Here is a 22,275-nt window from a genome sequence, read left to right as displayed (position 1 = left end):
GCAATGGCGAAGGCCAGGGACGTTCCATTTAATAAATGCCTGAGCACCTATTGCATATACGCACTGTTCTCCAAGTACTAAGAACTAAGAAGCTTTACGCTAAGGCTTCTAAGTGTGAATTCTTTAAGAAAGAGCTTCTGTGCTTGGGTCACATCATTACTCGCGATGGAATTCGCGTCGACCCTGAAAAGTTGGATAAAGTGCGAAATTGGCCCATTCTCAAGAATGTGCGCCAAGTAAAGTTCTTTTTAGGCTTTACTGGATTCTTTTGCAAATTCATCAAGGATTACTCTAAAGTTACTGCTCCGCTTACGCAACTTTTAAAAGGAGGGGTGAAAGGGCCGAAGACTTCGGGTCCTCGTCGTAAAGGTAATCCAGAAGATAGGATCTCCCAGCTACACAGACCGCCTACAGATACGCGTCGGACGAACCACCCAACCATAGCCACCATCCAACAACTCCCCCATGCTGGGGCCAACGTTAGAGGACGTAGACGTGCACCTGTAAGACTGGGCGTCACATACCACTCGGCCTCACCTCCTCAAGGTGACCTCGCGCACTCCTAGCCAACCTCGCAGGCTAACCACTGGCACTCTACCAGTGGGGTCGATAACTGTAAATAAGGCCTTGGCCTCCCTTTTATAATAATGGCCGGCCACACTGGCCGTGTTCACACTACGTCCGCCCGGACACTCGACGCCCATCCCGACGGCATCTGGGCTAGATCCCCTCTCCTGTGAGCGGCACATAACATAAAGAGGTGGACTATTGTTCACAAATGGTAAAGTCTGCGTGCCGGAAATCGACGAGATTCGACAAAGGATTTTGTGCGAATGCCACGATGTTCCTAATGCTGGGCACCCAGGCATCCAGAGAACTTTGGCTTTGTCAAGCGATATTTCTATTGGCCAAGAATGCGCTCTTACATAGAGAGCTATGTGAAGAGATGCGCTCAGTGTCAAGTCAATAAGGCAGAGCGCCTTAGGAAAGCTGGCCTACTACACCCATTGGAAATTCCAGATGCCAAGTGGCAAAGTATTTCCATGGACTTCATCGTTGGTTTGCCAAATACTAGTCGGGGCAATGACGCTATTTGGGTTGTGGTCGATAGACTCACAAAAATGGCGAAGTTTATACCAACGAAGTCGACAATAAAAAGCAATGAGTTGGCGGTTTTATTTGTCGATCAAGCTGTATGGTCTCCCAGAGGACATCGTCAGTGATCGACGTTATGTCCTGCTCACAAGAGAGGGGATCTAGCCCAGATGCCGTCGGGATGGACGTCTAGTGTCCGGACGGACGTAGTGTGAACACGGCCAGTGTGGCCGGCCATTATTATAAAAGGGAGGCCAAGGCCTCATTTACAGTTATCTACCCCACTGGCAGAGTGCCAGTGGTTACGAGAGGCTAGGAGTGCCCGAGGTCACCTCGAGGAGGTGAGGCCGGGTGGTATGGGACGCCGAGTCTTACAGGTGCACGCCTACGTCCTCGATGCTGGCCCCAGCACAAGGAGCTGCCAGATGGTGGCTATGGTCGGGTGGTTCGTCCAACACGTATCTGTAGGCGGTCTGTGTAGCCGGGAGATCCTATCTCCTCGTTCGTTTCAGAGGGGATATACGCAGCCCGGCAAGCATGGTTCAGGAGAGGTTTTTCTACTCTTGACCATATCTTGACACTCAGAACCATCATTGACGAGGGCAGATCACATGGGAGATGGATCTATTGTAGCTTTGTGGACTTCCGCAAAGCATTTGACACGGTACCCAGAGCTAGATTGATGCGCAAATTACAGGAGATGGGAGTACCCACAGAGCTCATTTCGGGGAGTCATGGCATTATACAGGTTAGTAGTGGGGCATGTATGCACCTCAGAGGGTCTATCTACACCGGTTCACTCCACTATTAAGCAAGATTGCCCGCTGTCTCCACTCTATTTGATATGTATGTGGATGAGGTTTCTGACTACATTGAGAGAGATGGTGATAGAGGTGCACAGCTGGCAAGGATATGGATGTTATATGCTGATGATATTGTGTTGATCTCCGACTCTCCGAAGGGGATGCAACGTCACTTGGATGCTTTGCATAGGTTTTGCCCATGAAAGTGGTTTGTCTGTCAACCTTGGTAAAACCAAGGTCATGGTATTTAATACCACCCCACAGTGGATCAGGAGGTCAGCGCCCGCATTCACATACGGCCAGGAGACAGTGGAGTATACAGATGCTTACACTTACCTTGGAGTGGTTTTTAGTGGACAAACATTTTCATTGAGGAGAGCAACAGAGACTAGATTGACCAGAGACCATGCAGCATTGGGTAGATTGGAGAGGATGTGTTCACAGCTACAGTTTCAGGAGCCTCGGATGAAGCTCTGGCTCTTTGACACTTTGGTGGCTTCTGCATTGCTCTATGGAGCTGAGATTTGGGGACCTTCATTGGATCATCACGGGAGGACAGGTCGCACTGATGGATGGGGCGACATGGAGAAGCCACTAGTCTCTATGATCTCGCGGCTCATTAGAGCCAAGGTGTAAGGTGCAGCGGAAGTGAATGTTGAACTTTGCTCAAGATGAGTGCTCCGAACTGTGCTCAAGGTTCCTTTTACTTACGGAAGGGAGAGCCTTCCGTTCCTTTAGTGAGAGAGTACAATGGACACAAACAAAGTGGATGAACACTGTGAATGAAGGTGCTGAGACTGAGAGATAGAGAGAGAAGAATACGACACCAGAATGTTGTCAAACCCTCCTCCGAAGGCCCCACTCTCTATGGTGAGAGCGGTCTACTATTGATTGCACAAATCTCTACAATGCTTTGGACTTGCCAACAATGTCGACGACGATAAGGACGACGACGAGATGGGCTGAAATCTGAAAACGCTACTGGCTGAAATCTGCAAATTTTTATCTGCTGAATTCTGACTCTATGTCGATGGCGACGGCGATGACATCGATGCAACGACGACGCGCTGAAAACGCAGACGCTGAAAACTGCGTTTCCCGGGCTGAAACTGCAAACTTCGATGGATCTGACCGTGCGGCGAATATCTGCTGCGGGTAGGTGAGATCTGCGAGGTTTGGGACTTCTACTGCGGGATCTGACTGCTGAAAACTGAAAACGCTAGTGCTAACTAAGGTTCTGTCGCGACGAATCTGCAAAACACTGAGTTGCTGTGCTAATCCAAAAATGCCAGGCTGAATTCTGTGTTAGTCTGCAAAAACGCTATTGCTATTGATCTGTTGGTGCAAACTGCTAACGCTAGGGCTGATCTGTTATCTTCTATCGCCAGAGGATTTGCAAATGCAAAACGCTGGATGATCTACAATGCTGAAAACGCTAGGTGTCTGCAGCAGAAAACGCTAGGTATCTGCTTCAAAAACGCTAGGTGTCTTGTGGCGGTCTTGCTGAGAAGGTGCCTGTTGAACACGTGGTTCTGTTGCCTCTTCTACCAGAAATGCTAGCGCTAGGTTTCTTATGTACTTGCTTATCAAAATTGCCTTACCTAGTTCCCAACAGAAGTCACTTAAAAATATTAAGTGAAAATTGACTAAAATAGGGAAAATAGGTCTATGCACTGTAAAAATGCTCTTGATGGGTTCTGATGGAAAATGATCATGATGTGTGCAACCAGAGGATATGCATCTACTCTAAGTGTCTGGACATGCACGGTCTGCGAACAGACTCACAAAAGTGTAAGATCACTTCCTAATCTAGGCTGTTTAAACTGAACTAAACTGAACCCTTGCCATGAAGTAGCTTGTCCACGTACACATAGGGTTATATGGGCACGTGACACAAGGCTTCAGTACCACGTGCCATTATCCGAGCAGAGCTAGCTGCCCCCCAACTAGTGGTTGAGGCGCTCACCAGATATGTCTCCTTCATACACCGCTTCCCAGAGACAGATATGCCCGCCTTGCACTTAGAGTCCTCTCGACAGTTAGCCATGCAGGGAGATACAACATGCCCATGCAGGGAGATACAACATGCTGGTATGGGGAGAAGACATCATGGTTTCAAGGGCATGGGTTCAACATAGACAGATTGCCGCCCTTCCAGTACTCACTGGATGCACCCTCTCTGACTCTTACACAGTCCAAGATCACTAAGCTCATCCGCCAGGACCTAACTCAGCTAGACACCAGGAGGACATGGATACAGCCAGCATAGGAGCCGAGCACGAAGATGGCTTTCTACAGAGAGCACTTCTCCAGCTAACGGAGGATGGTTTTGTGACGAGGCCTAGATACATGGACACCCACTTGTCTCATGGGATACAATGTGCTATTGGCCAGATACGCACATCTTCACACCAGCTACGAATCAAGACTGGGAGATACAACGGAGTACCAGCAGAGGCCGGGACATGCCTCCTGTGTGACATGGAGCCTGAGACAGAGTTGCACTACACATGCCACTGCCCCGTCTACTACGAGATACTAATCCGCTTTCACTGCTTGTTCAAGAAGGGCTTTGGACCACTCTCCAGAGTCATGCGGTATGAGGATCAGAGAAGCCCGGGTCTGTTTTTGCTGGAGCTGCACAGACACAGCGAGAGAGCCTGATGAGGGGAGAGGCTAGCCACTCTCAAAGACGGATCACAAACTTCTTTAGAGCAGACATTGGACACCCACAGGAGCTACTACCACAGGAGAGCTTGTCACCTCACACCAAGAGGCACACTGATCGACCGAGCGACCGAGTTGGGGAGATCCAGACGCCCACGACTACGAAGGACTACACAACATCAACGGAGGCTGCATCAGAGGATTCGGATCACTTTGGCCCGACGTGCACGACACCCGGTCAGACTACTGACCATGGAGGAGATTGATGAGATCCGCGAGCGACCAATGTTGGATCTCTTGTGATTTAGCTATCCCAGCTAGCTGCTTATTTCACACCTGGTAGTTTAGGATTCCATAGTATTTTATTTTGTCACTTTTGTTACTCTGACTTTGTATCAAATCCACCACATTGTAACTTCCTGGTCTCATAGGTCACTTTGGCCTTTTGAAGACGTTAATATAGCATCAAAAGGACGTTAATATAACATTCCATCTCCTCTCTCTCTCTCTCTCTCTCTCTCTCTCTCTCTCTCTCTCTCTCTCTCTCTCTCTCTCTCTCTCTCTGTACATGCAAATTCTGGGGGGAAGCGTGCCCACCACTTCCACCATTAGCTAGAGGACCCCCATTTAATGCCGGCAAACTGCTAGGTGACTGCCCAAGAACATTCAAAACTGGTGCCTGCTGACTTAAATTGGAAAAGCTTGATGCTTGCCCGCTAGCAGAGGCTTGCATTCCATTGTTCAACACTCCATCCTGAGCAGGTTGAACAACTTGCTGCCGGGATTGCACCTGTGAGACACCTAAATTCAACCAATGCCCAACATAGTACTTGTCAGAACAAAGTACTACACCCAACAGCAAAAGCTCTGATCAAAGAGAGGTGCCAAAGAAGTATATTACCAGACTCTGAAGGTCTCACAGAGCTTTGATTTGGTCCAGCTGAGCTGGTCGGCAAAGCACCACCATTCAGAGCATTTTGCGTCCTTGTTTCCAAATTCAGCATCTCTAAAGAGATTTTTCTCAAGTAATCATGCTGTGAAGGCATACCACAGCTCACAAGCTCAATATAAGCATGGTTAGGATGTTAAATGCATCCATGCCACTGTTTCAAAGTCAAGACACGAACAAGTGGTGGAATGTTCACTATGTAGAATGCAAACATCCTAACAGCCTTACGACGGCATGCAGCACACTGCGTATCAGATGGTTACCTGGTCAGAGGCAGCATAAAAGATCTCCTCCTCAAAACGATTAGCAATCTTCCAAAGCTCACTCATGCCATCTTGTCCAGCCAGAGGAGTATGCCTTTGCAGAGTTTCCATTCTGCATGCATACAATTCCCAAGATTAACAACAAAATTGGAAGCTGCATAAACAATCGATTTTTCTATTGCTCCAGTAAGACATATAATTCCATTCCAGCTGTTTGCTCTGCTCATTAACTTCCATAGACAAGACGTGACTGCTTTTACTTCTTGCCCCCTCCCCCCTGCGACCCCTCTTTTCTTTTGAGCTGCAAGAATATCTTTGAAGTAGAAACACCTTGGCTCAAGGTCAAATACAAAAGATAAAATAAAAGCCAACTACAATAGGCGTGAAGTTGTAGCATCAATTTTGCGCTTGGAAGTGGTGTGCGCGCGCGCACTACATTTCGGTGGGCATTGCGCAAGATTAAGACAAGTCTTTCACAAGATTAAGACAAGTCTGAATTCTTTCACAAGTCTCATCCCAATTGGGTAAGCTATTCGAGAGAGATGCAGTAATTTGAGGTTGTAACCTTGGTGCGTGTTGTGCATTTATCGCATTTCCTGAAAATCTACGTAACTTGAGGCTAAGCAAAGACTCAGCTCTCGAGGCCATATTGTCACCAAAGTTCGAGGCTACGTAACTTGAGCAAAGACTCAGCTCTTGAGGCCATATTGTCACCAAATTTGATATTTAAGGGCACCTTGTAAGCAGCCCTTACACGCACGGAGGTATTTTAAAAGAGGAGAGCCCTTGTTCGAGGAGATTGACCAAACAGCAAGCCTCTGATCAATTCACTAATGGCAATACCACCATAATTATACAAATTTGTTGATTAGTTACTTATATGCGTATGTATCCACACACACACACAATTGTACACAGCGAAAGAGAGATAATATCTGTCAGATGGCTAACTCGTTATGCTTTATACACTCCTTACGGAGGGGATCTTATTTGGCACACACAACCCTCTACATATATTTACATATATACACACATGTAAATAAAGACTACTCAAGGGCCGCATAGCTAGTCACATGAAATGTTTCATTCTAAGTCAAGGAAACAGAAAAATAATCTTTGCTTATAACATATGCCCACGTGCACCCGCACGCGCACACACAAACACACAAATAATATTTTATTTTTTTATTTTTTTTATTTTGGCAATAAAATGGGGCTTTGACCCTTTGCATCACATAAAAGCAACCATAGGTCCATATACAAGAAAATGGGAAAAACCCCTTAAAGTTATACAAGGAGATCATGGGGAAAAATCCCAAATCAAACCACAAGATAGATCTAGGGATACTATAATCAGGTGGTGAAGTATAGTCGAGAGAGTAGCTATCTAGATTGTGATCAAGTCTACACAAATCTGCACGAAACTTTGTCCACCTCAAGCAATGTAGCAAAAACCACAAATTCCAGTGCTGGAATCTGACTGATATAAAGCATCAGCTGTAAAAATCTCCTCTGGCAGCTCACAGAAGCCAAGGGACTGTGAAACCCCTAAGGCGTGCCTCCAAAATCATTCGCATCCATTCTTAACATTTCCTTATGATGTACCCCAACGATTTCTGGCACAAACTGTAAGAGAGGCAGGAGGGACCCAGTTGCTTACCATGCATCAATACATGGATGAAACATGTCTAATCGCGATAATCAGAGTAGCATATTCATGAAAATTATAGAGCGGTAGAGTACATAGCACAGTCACATTTTAAATACTTGATCTCAAAGTTGATCCATTCACACTACCAATCAATGACATGGAGCTCTTCACTTGATTAAAGTTTAAAACAACTCAAAGGTATTTCAAAAGATGATTGAAATTCTTTGGGGTTATATATACAGGCACCCATAGAATAGTCACGTTAACTAGAAGCATTTCATTCCAAGTCAAGGAAACAGCAAAACAATTTTTGTTGGCATGTTACCTACACTTAACTACAAATGTATATGTCTGTATGTGTGTGTGTTTGTGTGTGTGTGTGTGTGTGTGTGTGTGTGTGTGTGTGTGTGTGTGTGTGTGTGTGTGATATATAGACATTATTAACATGGTAATTCGCATCTCCGCCTCTCAAGTCTCACTTTACATAAATATGTAGATATATCCATTATAACACACACGAGCACGTGCACGTATGTCTATACTTATGAAGAAAGGAAGAGGAAAGATTACCTTTCACCAGGAGTAGAGTCATGGTGTCATACTGATGACATCTTACACAATTTCATTGTAAATATTGGCTCCCAGAGTTAATCAATTCACACTGCCCATCACATGTAGCTTCGGAATGACCCAAAGGCTTTCAATACTCTAAACAAGAAGATTGGAATTATCTAGGGTTTCAAAACAAAAATGGAATTTTTTTTACCCAATCCAACGCATTTCAATACTCTTAAACAAAAAAAATGGAATTCTATAGGGCTTCGGAACAAAAAATGGATTTCTTTCAGTTTCTGAACTACAAAACCGGAGGTTATGTCGCATAATAGAACAGTGGTACCGCAATTGAAAACCACTATGGGGTCCAAATTGAAGCTTCCATTTGGAATTCTCTAGGGCTTCGAACAAAAAATGGATTTTTCTCAGTTTCTGAACTATAATGGAAGCTTCAATTTGGACCCCATAGTGCTTTTCAATTGCGGTGCCACAGTTCTATTCTGCGACATAAGCCCCGGTTTTGTCGGGGGCAAACCATGCTGACAGAATAAAGAATCACTAATTTAGGAGTCCTACTTACACCTCAGAAGCACAGAATCATAAGCACTTGCATCAAATCACAGAGACATCCAGCCGCCCATGTGTGTGTGTGTGTGTGTGTGTGTGTGTGTGTGAGAGAGAGAGAGAGATACATTCTGCTCACAATCTTGTTGCGAGAGTCCTGTGCCAAACCCGCTCTCCAGTTTGTTTTCATGGCGCGCTCGCTCTGTTAATAAGCGGCTCTGTCTCTCATTTCCCTCTGTCCCTGCCGATCCAATATCCTCAAAGATACCCTTGTTATAAAATTCCCTCGTCCCCTCTCCCTTTGCATGTGCTCTGCCCTCTACCGCCTACGGCCCTGCACTCTTTGGCTCACTACGGTAGCACGCCCTGGTTGGGCAAACTCTGCCTGCAGTCTACATCAGGGCCCCACATCGTGAAAGAGGGACGGGCGGAGAGAGAGAGAGAGAGAGAGAGAGTCCTGTGATAGCCGCTCACCACACACTTGCGGACACGGCTGCAGTCTCATAATTGCATGAGCGAGCGAGAAACCTCTGCTGCCTCTTGGTTGAGAACCGCGAGAGAGAGAGAGAATCGTCCACCGCTTTCTTGCTTGAGAGAGATAGCTCTAGCACAACGAGCCGGACGGCAACTCGGTAGCTCGGCAGCCAACAGTTGATGCTGGGGAATCTTCCCTTGCTGGCTGGCGATATTGAGCACAACATCTCCGGCAGCAGCTCGGCCAGCGAGTGGAAGAGGGTTGCAGACTTTTGATTGGATGGCAGGAGGCTGGAGATGTTGCCGGGGGAGGTGAGGCGTGGGCTACAGCGGCCAGCCAGCCACTTGCCGGCCAAAAAGAGCACTCGACACGTATGCACTCGCCCCTGCAAGATTCTCTTTGGCTGGCCGGCTGCTCTGGTTGTGCTCGTGCTAAGAGACTTCGATGGTTGGCCCTGTTGAGAGAGACATGCCAACTTTCAGTTTAGCATAAGTCCAGGTGTTGAAAAGGTGTGGGATAAAAGTATCTCAATACATTCGTACTAATAAGGATTTTTTGAAATCGTGGCCACATATCTATTCGGACGATTAAAAAGAAACACGCTCCACAAACGTTTGTAGCCCACTTTCCTCTTGACTAGACCATAGTTTTGCTGACTTTTCTTCCATAGTAACAAACTAAAGAGACGAACGATTCAATGAGTCTTGAACTCAAGGCGTGCTTCTCGGAGGGACATGGGCTAACGTATTACCACGCTTGGCCGGTAGAACGGTTTTTTCGGACGGAGAGAGAAAGAGAGAGAGAGAGAGAGAGAAGGGCTCATGGTCAAAAAAGAAAGGGAAAAGAGAGAAAGAGAAGGTGTCACACTTGAGGATTATCTTTATTTTGACAAGGCAAAGAAAGGATGGAGAGTGAGAGTAGGGGATGACTACCATGGCACTCCTCCCAACCAAACCCCTATTTACAAGAATAGGGCCCCTGTGATGTCATCTTAGATCGGTGCTCTATACGACCCAAATCTTTGAATTACTTCCCCATTGGATTACTTGGTATGTTATCCGATTATTTTGGGGTCGTCGTGAAGCTTGTAGAGAGAAATGTTTTGCCAATTTTTTGGCTTTGGGTTCGCTAAGGGCCCATCGACAAAAAATTGGCGATTGTGTCGCCCTCAACAATCGAGACAAATTGTGATGGCCATGAAACTTTGCAGTGATGAAGATTAGTGTGCTTTTCTCGTCCCCACAAAGTTTCATGGCCATACGTTCCTGTCTCATCGGTCCAAGATGGCACAATCGTCAATTTTTTGACGATTCCAAAGCCAAAAAATTAACGATTGTGTCGTCCTTGACCATTGAAACGGATTGCGATGGCCATGAAACTTTGCACGGATGGGGATTAGTGTGCTTCCCTCGCCCCTACAAAGTTTCATGGCCATTCATTCTCATCTCGTTGGTCCAAGCCGACACAATCGTCAATTTTTTGGCTTTGGGCTTGCCACTGGGCCCAAGGGCTAAAAGTTGGCAATTGTGCCGCCCTCGACCATTGAGACAGATTAAGATGGTCATGATACTTTGCAAGGGCAGGAATTAGTGCACTTCACCTGGCCCCGCAAAGTTTCATGACCATCGTGTCTCATTTCGTCGGTCCACAGTGGCAAAATCACCAATTTTTTGGCTTTGGACTCGCGAAGGGCCCAATGACCAGATGTTGGCGATTGTGCTACCATTAACTGTCGAGACGGATTACAATGGTCATGAAACTTTGCAAGGGTGGGGATTAGTATGTTTTCCCCACCTCTACAAACTTTCATGGCCATACATTCCCGTCTCATTGGTCGAGGGTGGCACAATCGCCAAATTTTTGGCTTTGGGCTCGCCAAGGGCCCAACGACCAAAAGTTGGCGATTGTGTCATCCTTGAACGTTGAGATGGAGCGTGTAGGCCATAAAAGTTTGCAGAGGCAAGGATTAGTGTGTTTCCCTTGCATCTGCAAAGTTTCACGGCCATACATTCTCGTCTCGTTGGTCCAGGGCGGCACAATCGCGAAATTTTTCGCTTTGGACTCGCCAAGGGCCCAACTGCCAAAAGTTGGTGATTGTGACATCCTTGACCGTCGAGACGGATTGCAATGGGCATGAAACCTTGCAAAAGCGGGGATTAGTGTGCTTTCCCCATCCTTGCAAATTTTAATGGCCATATGTTTCCGTCTTGTCAATCTAGGGCGGCACAACCACCAATTTTTTAGCTTCGGGGTCGCCAAGGGCCCGACGACCAAAAGAAGGTAATTGTGCCACCCTTGACCATCACGACGGATTACGATGGCCATAAAACTTTGAAAGGGCAAGGATTACGGTGCTTTCCCCACCCTCCAAAGTTTCATGGCCATAAATTCCAGTCTCCTCGGTCTAGGGTGGTACAATCGTCAATTTTTTTGGCTTTGGGCTTGCCAAGAGCCCAAACGAGCAAAAGGTGGCAATTGTTCCGCCCTTGACCGTTGAGACGGATTGCAATGGACATGAAACTTTACAAAGGTAGAGATTAGTGTGCTTCCCATGCGCCTTCAATGTTTCATGGTCATACGTTCTTGTATCGTCAATCCAAGCAGCACAATCACCAATTTTTTGGCTTTGGACGCACCAAGGGTCCAACTGCCAAAAGTTGGCGATTACATCGTCCTTGACTATCGAGACAGATTGCGACGGCCATGAAACTTTGCAGGATTAGGGATTAGTATGATTTCCCACCCCTGCAAAGTTTCATGGCCATATGTTCCCGACTCGTCGAATCAAGGGTGGCACAATCGTCAAATTTTTGGCTTTGGAATCGCCACGGACCCAACGGCCTAAAGTTGGCGATTGTGTGGTCCTTGACCATCGAGACAGATTGTGATGGCCATAAAACTTTATAGAGACATGGCTTTCCCTACCTCCACAAAGTTTCATGACTATCTGCTCTCGTCTTGTCAGGCGAGGGCGGCTCAATCCCCAATTTCTTGGCTTTGGGCTCACCAATGGTGAAAAATTGGCGATTGTGCCGTCCTTGACCGTCGAGACTGTAATGGGAATGGCCTATGAACTTTAAGAATAGTGGAATTAAGAGAATTAAGGTGAGCATTTTTGTGAGATTACTTTGAGAACATAGAGGGTGAACTTAATTGATGGTAGAAACATGAACATAGTACTTAATTAACTTGGCATGAATAATACTTTTGCAAGAGAGAAAGTATTAGAGAACATGACAATAGTTGAGGATCGGATTTACTTGGAGCCGGTCCCCCCTCCAAAAGGCGTTTGTATTATAGATTCTCCCATCAAGAGAGTTTGTTACAATACAATCTTTGTGTTCCTTGTGACCTTGGTGATGCTATGAAGATGGAAAGCTTCATGCATCACGAGCTTAACATAAACTTTGCAAAAAGCATTAACTATCCCAAGGCCTCAAACAGCTTCGAAGGTGGAGAGAGCTAGCGGGGAATGAGGGTAGGGAAGAGGAAGAAGAAACATTCCATAGGAGAAAGAAACAGTTCCTCACTTATCATCACTCTTCTTGCTTAGCATAGCATAATAGCATAGGAATGAAGATGAAAAAGATGACAAGCTTAAGCACTAAAGCACTAAAGCATGGCTCTTGGTTATATTTGCATTCCATAGCCAAAAGTGTTGGTGTAAGCTCTCCACTTCTCAACAAGCTTGGAGAAGAAGATGGAGCTCTTGCACTTTGCACTTTACACAATGAGAGAATGTGTATGTGTGTGTGTGTGTGTGTGTGGGAGTATACCCCCACTCTTATGCTTGGTCCACACCTCTCTCTCTCTCTCTTGTATTATTTTATTATTTCATTTGGACATGTGTCCTCTTTTTCCTCTTTGAAAGAAATAACTTAATTATTTATTTTTATGTATTTAAATTCTCATTGGACCCCTTTAAAACCTATCCAATAGCATTCAAGCACATCATGAGGGCCACATGTAGAGGATCATTTGAACATGTGTTTTTTATGCTTATTAAGTCATTTGGTTGAATTGAATACTTCAAGGACTTAGTCAATCAAACAAGAATGTGTCTTTTCTGCTTCTTAAATCATTTGTTTTGAATTGAATACTTCAAGCCTTAGTCAATCAAGCATGGACGTTCATGCCTCTTAAGAATTTATCTTTGAATTTAACATTTCAAAAACCTTAGTCATTTAAGCATAAAAATCACCTTAAGCTTTGGACAAGGTTCCCACAACCACTTTAAGCGTCTTAGCACCTCATGCTTGGGTACGATTCCCACCTCGAGGTTAGCCCTAGCTTGCGTAAGGTCAAATGTCTTTTTAACACTAACTTTTGGAGGTCTTTAATAAAGCTAACCCTAAGGTCTTTTAAGCTCCATTAGATGCGCGTTGCTCTTTGATAGACTACCTCCATTTGGATCCCTTTTGAAATGTAACCATCTCTCCTCTTGGCCCCTTGCTGAGGTAAATCTAGAAGCACTTATTGCACATTGCTCTTTGGTAGACCGTTTTCTTTTGGACCCCTATTGAGATGCAACCATTTCTCCTTTCGGTCCCCTGTTGAGATAGGTTTAGAAGCACATATATATATACTAACTCTTGTTCCCCTTTTATCTTCCCATATTAAGTGATCAGTTTAATATGAGAAAATCATTTGGTAAAGTTAGATATTATATTTTATGACATTATCTCTCTCTTGAAATCATAGTCATCATCGACTATGAGGTAGAGAAGATAAAGCCTAGTCATTAGTCCATGTTTCTTAGCGGGTAGAGGATCCTTTTTTACCCTACGACATCATTCCAGAATGGATGACTAATCCATTTGGTGCTCGAGAGACTTAGTTGTTGCAAGCATGTCTGCTCTTTAGTCTATATCATACTTCCAAAGTAGAGTGACAAGTTCTACTTGGTGTTTGAGAGACGTCGTCACCACAAACATGATCCTAGGCATGCATACTTCTTAAATTTTGTGCACAATTAAAGAAAGAGAATGAGTCTTATAAGACACAAACATTGTTCATTAAAAATGCATTTTCATTTGCTTACTTTAGTTTAGCATTGTAAGCATTGACAAAGTTCATATTATCCTTAAGCTAGGTTCCTTGCATCCATCTAGCATCTTTAAAATGATAATTCTTAAACTTAACAAGATATCATTGGATAACTTTTTAGCACCTTGTCTTCGTGTCGAAGAATTGATTCAGGCTGCAACACCTCTTCTTGTTCTTCGATCTCTGGCAAGTCCTCCATTATTGATTTTTTTGGTGGCTCTCCTTTGTAAGGCTTGAGTAGGCTCACATGGTTAGCATTGTGAATGAGCCAATGGTTGGGCAACTTTAACTAATAAGCCATCTCATTGATTGGCTTAATAACTTTAAAAGAAAGAACCATAGTATCTTCTTGCTAGTTTAGCATAATACTCTTGGTGGCTCGGAGGATTCTTGCCCATAGTATGCCTTAGACAAGCCTTGAGAAACTTTAGCAAAACCCAATCATTTTCCTTAAAGGCTAAGGCTCTTCTGTGCTTATTAGCAGCAGCCCTTTTTCCCTTTGTTGTGAGATGGATATAGCCTTTTTAATCTTTGGAAAAGATTCTTGTAAGTCTCGGCTATATTCATCATTAGCAAAGATCTTCCCATATACTTTAAGTAGAAAGGGACTTTTGGATCTTCCCTCTTTAACCTCCAAAAGGTGCTTTCCCCACAGAAGTATGTACAATGTCATTGTACGCATATTCTATAAGAGGTAGGTACTTCTCTCATTGAGAACATTGATCTACTTTCATGACATAGGCTTTTAGTAGATTCAAGAATCGTTAGATTAGTTATTTCACTTTGGTCATCCGTTTGTGGATGATAGTCGAAAGAGAAATTTAATCTACTTCCTATATCCTCAAAAAGACCCTTCTAGAAATTACTGGTCATTCTAGGATCTTTTTTCGACACTATGGATGTTGGCAAGCCATGATACTTGAAAATTTGAGATCTAGAGAGGTTTAGCGTTTGATGTGCCTTAATAGTCTTTTTGACAGGTATAGAGTGTGTTTTCTTGCTAAGCCTGTCGAGACTGAAACAATCCAATTTGCTTCCCTTGATCAAATTTCAATTTTGGTATACCACGCATTTTGAAACATACTCTTGTATGTTTACTTTTCATGGTAGACCAACAGAAATACATTTCTACTCCTAGAAGAGTAGATTATGGAATCCATCTTTGCCCCGCATAAGGAGAAGCATGGGATTCGTACATGACTTTCTTATTGTATGGGTGACTAACACATAGCCTATTGCCGTTTGGAAGATAACCATTCTTCAAGGTGAATGGTTCTTTTTTTCTTCCCTGATGCAAAGGTTGTAATTACCTACTTAAAGTCTTGGTCACTAGCATACTCATCTATCATAAAAGATAGATCATTGTGAGTTGCTATAGACACCACATTTACCCTTGGCCGTTGTGAAAGTGCATCGACCACTTGATTGTGCTTGCTAGCAATGTGAGCAATATGAAATTTAAATTGCAAAAGAAAATTTTCCCACCTCATTTTTTTGTCGGAGAGCTTGGTTTGCGTCATGAATTTCTCGAGGCTTTGTGATCCATTCGTAGGATGAATGGAGCCCCCAAGAGATAGTGCTTCCATGTGTCTAGGGCATGTAGAACAGCTAAAAGCTCTTTTTCGTACATGCCCAAGACCCGTTCATTGGTATTGAGCCTTCGGCTCTCGTATGCTATGGCATGCCCTTCTTGAAGCAAAACTGCTCCAAGGCAATCACCACAAGCATCTCATTGGACCTCAAATGGCTTTGAGAGATCCGAAATCATAAAGACTGGTTGAGAGGTAAGCTTCTCTTTGAGCTTGTCAAAAGCATTTTGATCCTTAGCAGTCCATGAATACTTAACGTTCTTCTTTGTTAAGTCATGTAATGGTCCTGCTATTTGAGAAAATTTTGCTATGAAGCGTCTATAGTATGCACACATATCAATAAAGCTTCTTAGCTCATGTAGATTCCTTGGATTAGGCCATGCTTTTATAACCTCTAACTTTGATAGATCCGTACGGATACCATCTTGAGAGATAATATGACCTAAGTATTGAATCTCTTGTAATAAAAATCACTTTTCTTTTGATTAATGAAAAGCTTATTCTTTCTCACAACTTGAAAGATTACCTGGAGGTGTCACTTGTACTCCTCAAGAGAATTTGAGTGGCCTGAAGATTTTTCTCCATCGTAAGTTTGAATGCAGCTGGAGCATTTGTCAATGATCGTATTTAGTGCTCTATAGTCGACACATGTGATATGTGCCATCTTTCTTTTGCACTAAAAGTAACGGTGAACAGAATGGAGAGGAGTTAGGCCTCACCATCCATTTTTCCACCAATTCGTGCAATTGCCTCATGATCTCCTCTCTGTTGAGCTTGTGGAACTCAATAAGGAGGTTTATTAGGCGGTGAGCTTCCTAGTAGAAGCTCTATTGCATGGTCATCATCCCCTCATTTTGGAGGTAGCTCACTAGGGATGTCATTAATGAAAACATCTTGAAATCCACTTAGGAAATTAAACAACTCTAATTCCTCTTGATTCCCTTTATTGATACTTGTGAAAACATTAGAATCATTTACAGATTTTCTAACAAAAATCATATATGCAAAAATAGAGCTTTTTATTGACTTATCAAAAGCAAGAGTATTTACCGGGGATATAATGTTCCTTGAATCATTAGCATCGATGTACATGCTCTTTTTCCTGTAGGTGAAATAGATTCTCCTTTCAGGGGACTTCATGTTGGCAGCCATGCGATTGAACCATGGTGCCCCTAGGATAACATCCTCATGTTGGAGAGAAGAGATTAGTAAAAATTCTTCTTTGTCGACGCAGCTTTGGACATGAAGCCTCAGCTTCCCAATCAAGGGAGTAACGGAGGCTTGCTATCCCTTGAAAGTTGTGTCAGCAGTTACAATATCTCCCATCTCAAAAGCTTGAATGCCCAACTTGGTGGCCAACTCCGTTGATATGAAGTTGTGAGTAGAGCCAGGGTCAAACAAGATGAAGGCATCATGTTCCCTTACTTTTCCCGAAGCATAGGAGAGGAATGAGACTTTGCAATGAGTATCCTCTTTTGGAGCTTCAACCATGGAAGCTCTAGGAGTGTCATTGCAAACATTTCTTTTGGGGCAAGAACAAAAACCAATTCTTTGGGAGAGAGCTTTAAAAAAAAAAAACCTTTGTAAGATCCTTTCTCCTTGGCCTTGTTGTTGTTGGTGCTGGTGTTGCTTTGGGAAGAGTTTTGAGCATTGCTCTTCCCTTTAGATTCATTTCGATCCTTGTTTTCCATGGGCTTGAAATTTCTTCTCCCCCCTTGTTGGAAATTGATACTTGAAGCAACCATAGTGTGGTGGATGGCTTCGGTCATAGTGCTAGTCCATTGTGAGTTGACATACTCGGCCATTTCTTTAGGTAATACCACACAAAATTGTTGCTTTTGTTTGATGAAGTCTATCCTTTGAAAGAGTGTGGATTTGAGATGTAAACCCCAAAACTTGTCTACATATTTGTGAATAGACTCGCTGAAGAGTAGCTTCAAACTCCGCCATTTGGTAAGCACTTTTTCCTTTGTATCGCTTGCAAGTAATTGCTTCATGATGGAAACTTGTAGAGTTTTCCATGTCTTTGGGGCCTCGCCATTGCCATGAAGGTTAGCCCACCATTGCCGAGTAGATTTCTGGAAGTGCATAGCTACATGGTGTAGCTTGGAGGACTCCGTGAAGCCCTTGTTTCCAAAGGTCTCATCAAAATTTTGGATGAAGGGCACTACTTTGTTGGTGGCACCAAAGGTGCCATCATAGGTGAGAAAAGAGATACTCTTTCCTCCCCCTTTGAATTGCTTAAGCTTTTGGGACCTTCGCCATGCAGGGTAAGTTTTGCAATGTCCTCCCCTCTTGTATTCTCTAGGAGAATAGCCATAGCTTTTGTCGGAAGAGGAGGAAGGTGAAGGAGAAGAGAAGAGGGTGACCTCTTTCTTGCCTTTTTCTTCTTTTGTTTCCTCTCTTCCTTTTCGGAGTGACAAGGAGGACTATGGGTTGATCATTTCCTCTTGGGAGGAGTTGGTGATAGTCTGGACCGCCATCTTCATGGAGCTACATCTTTAGAGGAACTTAGTGATTCACTTCTTTCTTGTTCTTTGGATTCCTCCTCTCTTATGGGTTCCTCCTCTCTTATGGGAGAGAGTCTTCTTTTGGGGTTCTCATCAAGAGGCCCTCTTGGAGAGGAAGGGAAATCCCATAAGCACGAAGTTGTTAGGTAACTTCGGCTTGCAAAGTAGGGTTGCCCATAGCTTAATGCAACCTAGGAACAAGATAACTGATAAACATGGGGCATCATTACTAGCACCTTTATGTGCAAAATCAAAGTTATCAATATTCATTCTACTCTCTTGGTTATTTTCAACCATGCTAATTATACTTATGTGTTTACTTAATGAATCCTTTGGCAATTCAAAACCTTAGTTGCTACTCCTCTTAGCCTTTGAAAATAAGCACTTAAGTATCTACACCCACGGCTCGAATTGGTTAATTATAGAGAGTAGTGGGGTGGGTCTAACATAGCAGAATTGCCGAGGGATAGCTCCTTTTGGACTTCTTATGGCTCAATAATGGTAAAGCCATATGCAATTCTAGAAAGACCCCATTATTAAGACCAAAGCTCCCGAGGTGCACCATATTCCACATAGTGGGCTCAACAAAACTGATAATAGATCCCAATCCACTTACCTTAATATAATTAACAAAATCAACCATTAATAGGCTACTTAAGGACCTCTCTTTTTAAGCAAAAAAAGAGAAACAAAATGCTCTGATACCAATGTAATGGAAATTGCCTATGAACTTTGAGAGTAGCGGAATTAGAAAATTAGCTGAAGCACTTTTGAGAGATTCTTTGTGAGCATAGCGGTTGAACTTAATTGATGGTAGCAACATAAACATGCTACTTAGTTAACTTGGCATGAACAATACTTTTGCAAGAGAGAGAGAGAGAGAGAGAGAGAGAGAGAGTTTAAAAAACATGACAATAGTTGAGGACCGGATTCATATGGAACCGGTCTCCCCTCCAATAGGCATTTGTATTATAGTTTCTCCCATCAAGAGAGACTTGGTACAATACAATCTTTGTGTTCCTTGTAACCTAGGTGATGCAATGAAGATGGAAAGCTTCATGCATCACAATCATAACATAAACTTGAAGAAAGCATTAACTATCCCAAGCCTCAGTCCTAAGGCCTCAAACACCTTAGAAGGTGGAGAGAGCTAGCGGGGAATGAGGATAGGGAAGAGGAAGAAGAAACATTCCATAGGAGAAAGGAATAGTTCCTCACTTATCATTACTCTTCTTGCTAGCATACATAATAGCATAGTAATGAAGATGGAGAAGATGGCAAGCTTAAGCATTGAAGCATGACTCTTGGTTGAATTTGCATTCCATAGCCATGAGTGTTGATGTAGGCTTTCACTCTCACAAGCTTGGAGAAGGAGGTGGCGTTCCTTAACTTTCACAAAGTGAGAGTGGCCTTGAAAATGAGTGTGTGTGTGTGGAGTATATCCCCCTAGCACCTCCCCTCCTTTCTTTGGGCGAGTGGTGACCTTTCTACATGTTGCAAGCTCATTGGACCCCTTTCCCCCTAGCCAATCACATGCATCATGCCGTCAAGTGCATGGGTAGTCTTTTGACAAGTGTCCTCCTTACCCATTAGAGAGAGAGAGCTTGAAAATATCTAGATATTTGTTGGATGGAAGTAGAAGCTCATTGGACTTCTCTTTAACCCAACCAATAGCATTCAAGCACACCATGTGGTTAAGCTTAGTGAGAGTCTGGCATGTGTCCCATGTGCTCTTTTAGAATTCCCCTAACTTTGAGATTTTTATGCATAGGAAGTTTCTCAAGAAACTTCCTCATTAAGTGTGTAGGTTCTCTTTTTGACTCAAGCATCTTACCCCCCATGCATAGGAAGCTTCTCAAGCAACTTCCTCATTAAATGTGACAAGTACCTCAAGTATCTTAGCCATCAAGCATGACAAGCACCTTAGGTGGAGTTCCCACCTCAAGCACAGCCCTAGCTTGCTTAAGTTTAGATTGGGTTCCCACCTCAAGCACATCCCTATCTTCTTTAAGTTTAGGTCAGGTTCCCACCTCGAGCACAGTCCTAGCTTGCTTAAGTTTAGGTCGGTTCCCACCTCAAGCTCAGTCCTAGTTTGCTTAAGGTCAAAGGACTTTTAACACTAACCATTGGAGATCTTTAATGAAGCTAACCCTAAGGTCTTTTAAGCTTCATTAGTTAACCTTGCTCTTTGATAGACCATCTCTCATTTGGGCCCCTTTACCATTGGCCCCGTGTTGAGATAGATCTTTAAGCACATGTCTATATTCTAACCCTTGTTCCCGTTTATTATCCCATATTAAATGATCAGTTTAATATGAAAAAATCATTTTGGTTGGTTAGATATCAGATATTTAATGACATCATGTGTCTTTTATGCTTCTTAAATCATTTGTTTTGAATTGAATACTTCAAGCCTTAGTCAATCAAGCATGGACATTCATGCCTCTTGAGAATTTATCTTTAAATTTAAGATTTCAAAAACCTTAGTCATTTAAACATAAAAACCACCTCGAGCTTTGGATAAGGTTCCCACAACCACTTTAAGCGTCTTAGCACCTCATGCTTGGGTACGATTCCCACCTCTAGGTTAGCCCTAACTTGCGTAAAGTCAAAGGACTTTTTAACACTAATTTTGGGAGGTCTTTAATGAAGCTAACCCTAAGGTCTTTTAAGCTCCATTAGATGCACGTTGCTCTTTGATAGACTACCTTCGTTTGGACCCTTTTGAGATGTAACCATCTCTCCTCTTGGTCCCTTGCTGAGGTAAATCTAGAAGCAATTATTGCACATTGCTCTTTTGTAGACCGTCTCCTTTTGGACCCCTATTGACATGCAACCATTTCTCCTTTCGATCCCCTATTGAGATAGGTCTAGAAGCACACACACACACACACACACACACACATATATATATAATAACTCTTGTTCCACTTTTATCTCACCATATTCAGTGATCAGTTTAATATGAGAAAATCATTTGGTAAAGTTAGATATTATATTTTATGACAGAGACGGATTGCGATTGCCATGAAAATTTACAAGGGCAGGGATTAGTGTGCTTCCCCCATCCCTGCAAAGTTTAATGGCCATACGTTCGCATCTCGATTTTTTGGCTTTGGGCTCGCCAAGGGTTCAACGACCAACAGTGGGCAATTGTGTTGCCCTTGACCGTCGAGATGGATTGCGACGGCCATGAAACTTTGCAAGGGTAGGGATTAGTGTGCTTCTCCTATCCCTGTAAAGCTTCATGGCCATCCATTCTAGTATCGCCAGTCCAAGATGACACAATCCCCAATTTTTTTTGGCTTTGGGCTCACCGAAAAAAACTTGGCAATCGTGCTGCCCTTGACCATTGAGACAGATTGCAATGGGCATGAAACTTTGGAGGGGTGGAGATTATTGTACTTTCCTTGCCCCTCCAAAGTTTCATGGCCATAGGTTCCCGTCTCGCCGGTCACAATCACCAATTTTTTTTTGGCTTGAGGCCCAACGGCCAAAAGTTGGAGATTGTGTCGCCTTTGACCATCAAGATGGCTTGCGATGGCCATGAAACTTTGCAAGGGTGGGGATTAGGGTTCTTGACCCACTTGTACAAAGTTTCATTAACATACGTTCCCATCTCATCGGTCCAGGACGACATAATCGCCAATTTTTTGACTTTGGGCTCGCCAAAGGCCCAATGGCCAAAAGTTTGCAATTGTGCCGCCCTTAACCATTGAGACAGATTGTAATGGCCATGAAATATTACAAGGGTAGGGATTAGTGTGTTTTCCCTACCCCTAAAAAGTTTCATGACCATCTGTTCTCGTCTCGTAGGTCCAAGGCGGCACAATCACCATTTGTTGGCTTTGGACTCGCTAAGGGCCCAACTGTTGGAGATTGTGCCACCCTTGACTGTTGAGACGGATTGCGATGGCCATGAAACTTTGTAGGGGTGTGGATTAGTGTGCTTTCCCCACTACTGCAAAGTTTCATGGCCATACTTTCTCGTCTCGTCAGTTTGGGATGGCACAATCGCCAATTTTTTGACTTTGGGCTCGCTAGGGGCCCAATGTCCAAGAGTTGGTGATTGGGCCGCCCTTGACTGTTGAGATAGATTGCAATGGCC

General features: G+C 43.7%; 1 protein-coding gene across 4 annotated transcripts in view; it reads right to left on the bottom strand.

The window, feature by feature from the left end:
- LOC147457046 (uncharacterized) overlaps nt 1-9,161 on the bottom strand; it is a 28,679-nt gene extending 19,518 nt beyond the window's left edge. Inside the window, exons 1-5 of one of the 4 annotated variants that reach the window (XM_086512079.1) lie at nt 8,676-9,015; nt 7,999-8,136; nt 5,778-5,889; nt 5,467-5,599; nt 5,163-5,366 (exon numbers count right to left, since the gene is read on the bottom strand). In XM_086512079.1, the coding sequence (XP_086368205.1) occupies nt 5,163-5,366; nt 5,467-5,599; nt 5,778-5,888 (448 nt within the window). In that variant the 5' untranslated portion in view covers nt 5,889; nt 7,999-8,136; nt 8,676-9,015. The other 3 variants (XM_086512080.1, XM_086512081.1, XM_086512078.1) reach the window with 3 other exon arrangements.
- Nucleotides 9,162-22,275: the final 13,114 nt, after the last annotated feature.

Source organism: Adiantum capillus-veneris, chromosome 5 (assembly GCF_014529385.1).
Source record: "Adiantum capillus-veneris isolate H3 chromosome 5, ASM1452938v2, whole genome shotgun sequence".
NCBI classification, from domain to species: domain Eukaryota; kingdom Viridiplantae; phylum Streptophyta; class Polypodiopsida; order Polypodiales; family Pteridaceae; genus Adiantum; species Adiantum capillus-veneris.
Note: the sequence above shows the minus strand (reverse complement) of the source record. Positions and strands in the feature narration are given on the sequence as shown.